The 1,884-nt window shown below is 58.2% G+C and overlaps 1 protein-coding gene across 1 annotated transcript; it reads left to right on the top strand.

Annotated features, from left to right (window-relative positions):
* The first annotated feature begins 891 nt into the window (after positions 1-891).
* Positions 892-1,272, top strand: LOC126426660 (spidroin-1-like). The gene has a single exon (XM_050088545.1). It carries the CDS (start codon positions 892-894, stop codon positions 1,270-1,272), a length of 381 nt encoding a protein of 126 aa, XP_049944502.1.
* The last annotated feature ends 612 nt before the right edge of the window (positions 1,273-1,884 follow it).

Raw genomic sequence — 1,884 nt, 5'->3', positions numbered from 1 at the left:
CTTGAGCGGAAATCCACGGATTGTGGCGAAACTACACGGACTGCGCGCCAATGTCGACAGTCAGCGTTAAGAGCTCTTCCTGTCTTGTTCGATGGTAGCCACGCTCTCTGTTACGAGTAGTTTGTGACATGAGTGTTTCATTATGGATCTAATAGGAATAAAAGTGATATTACGGCATTCTAAATGTTAATTTCGAGTAAATAGATACCCCAAAGTTGATCGACAGCAATTTCAGATAATTAGCTTCCACCGACAGACACATCCAATGCACCAATGAAGAATCTGCACGGGACGACATTTACGAGAGCTGCACCGTGCACAGGTAGGAGGAAATCCGACGACACGACACACCGAGGCTGATCGAGGAAGGTCCGACTTACACGCGCAAATTACGGGTGGAAATGCTGACCAGTCATACTGTACGTTACATATACCACCCTCTACGGACTCACGGCTAAGCTGAGTAATAACAGTATCAGTTTAGAAGCGAGGGGATCTTGCAAGTTACATTACACGCGTCGTACCTCGGCACGGGGAATGCCACTGCGGCGGCGAAACCAAGTGCCCCGGGCGTTGAGGCCAGGACCCTAGCGGAGATGGCAGCAGCTGGCTGGTCGGCAGCGAACGTGGGACAGTGCCTCTGAGGGACAGGTGGGCGGCGCAGGTGGTCGGCAGGCCGCGCTGCGCGGAAGTCTCGGCAGCTGGGCGGGGTGGCGCGTGGGCGACGGCGGCGTCAGTGGGCGGCAGGTGGGCGGCGCAGGTGGTCGGCAGGCCGCGCTGCGCGGAAGTCTCGGCAGCTGGGCGGGGCGACGCGTGGGCGGCGGCGGCGGCGGCGTCAGTGGGCGGCGCCTCTGGGCGCCAGGTGGGCGGTGAAGGTGGTTGGCAGGCCGCATGGCGCGGAAGTCTCGGCCGCTGGGCGGGGCGGCGCGTGGGCGACGGGCGGCGTCAGTGGGCGGCAGGTGGGCGGCGCAGGTGGTCGGCAGGCCGCGCTGCGCGGAAGTCTCGGCAGCTGGGCGGGGTGGCGCGTGGGCGACGGCGGCGTCAGTGGGCGGCGCCTCTGGGCGGCAGGTGGGCGGCGCAGGTGCTCGGCAGGCCGCGCTGCGCGGAAGTCTCGGCAGCTGGGCGGGGCGACGCGTGGGCGGCGGCGGCGGCGGCGGCGTCAGTGGGCGGCGCCTCTGGGCGGCAGGTGGGCGGCGCAGGTGGTCGGCAGGCCGCGCGGTGTGGAAGTCTCAGCCGCTGGGCGGGGCGGCGCGTGGGCGACGGGCGGCGTAGTGGGCGACGCAACAGGGCGGCAGGTGGGCGGCAGGTGGACGGTGGCGGCAGGAGGCGCGCCCTGTGCACCCGCTGTGGACTAGCGGTTGGAAAAACCGACCGGTTAAAACCGAAACCGGTAATTTAGTTCCGAACAACCGGCATTTTTCGGTATTTGTTTGGCCTCGGTTGTAACAGATGTTTTTCACTTTTCACTAATAACCGAGTAAAGAAAGTCGAAATTTCTACTATCTATAGCAGCAGTGCTATAATTTTCCGCTCTTAAATAAACCTTCTTTTTTTAAAATAAGGAGTAACTTTAATTTGTAAAATTCACTTTGGTTTGAAATATTGCCTTATTATACAAAATGGGAAAAGCGTTCAGTGCTTTTTAATAACTATGGCAATGGAAACGAATAACAAACACATGGCATAAGAATTGGGACGGCACTGCTGAGACAATAATGTCCTTGTTGCTGTGTGTTCCACTAAATTACAGGCCCATATCGTTAACGTCGGTATGGGGGCGGCCACATTAAAGATGGCGGCACCCATGTGGCGGGCGATCAGTAGAGTGATGTATAGTAACCTCACAACATAGACTTAAATGAAAAGATAAACAGTTAAAAAGAA

Source organism: Schistocerca serialis, chromosome 11, assembly GCF_023864345.2.
Source record: "Schistocerca serialis cubense isolate TAMUIC-IGC-003099 chromosome 11, iqSchSeri2.2, whole genome shotgun sequence".
NCBI classification, from domain to species: domain Eukaryota; kingdom Metazoa; phylum Arthropoda; class Insecta; order Orthoptera; family Acrididae; genus Schistocerca; species Schistocerca serialis.
Note: the sequence above shows the minus strand (reverse complement) of the source record. Positions and strands in the feature narration are given on the sequence as shown.

Coding starts and splice junctions, on each gene's coding strand:
- LOC126426660 (XM_050088545.1), top strand. CDS start 892: ATGGCGCGGAAGTCTCGGCCGCTGGGCGGGGCGGCGCGTGGGCGACGG.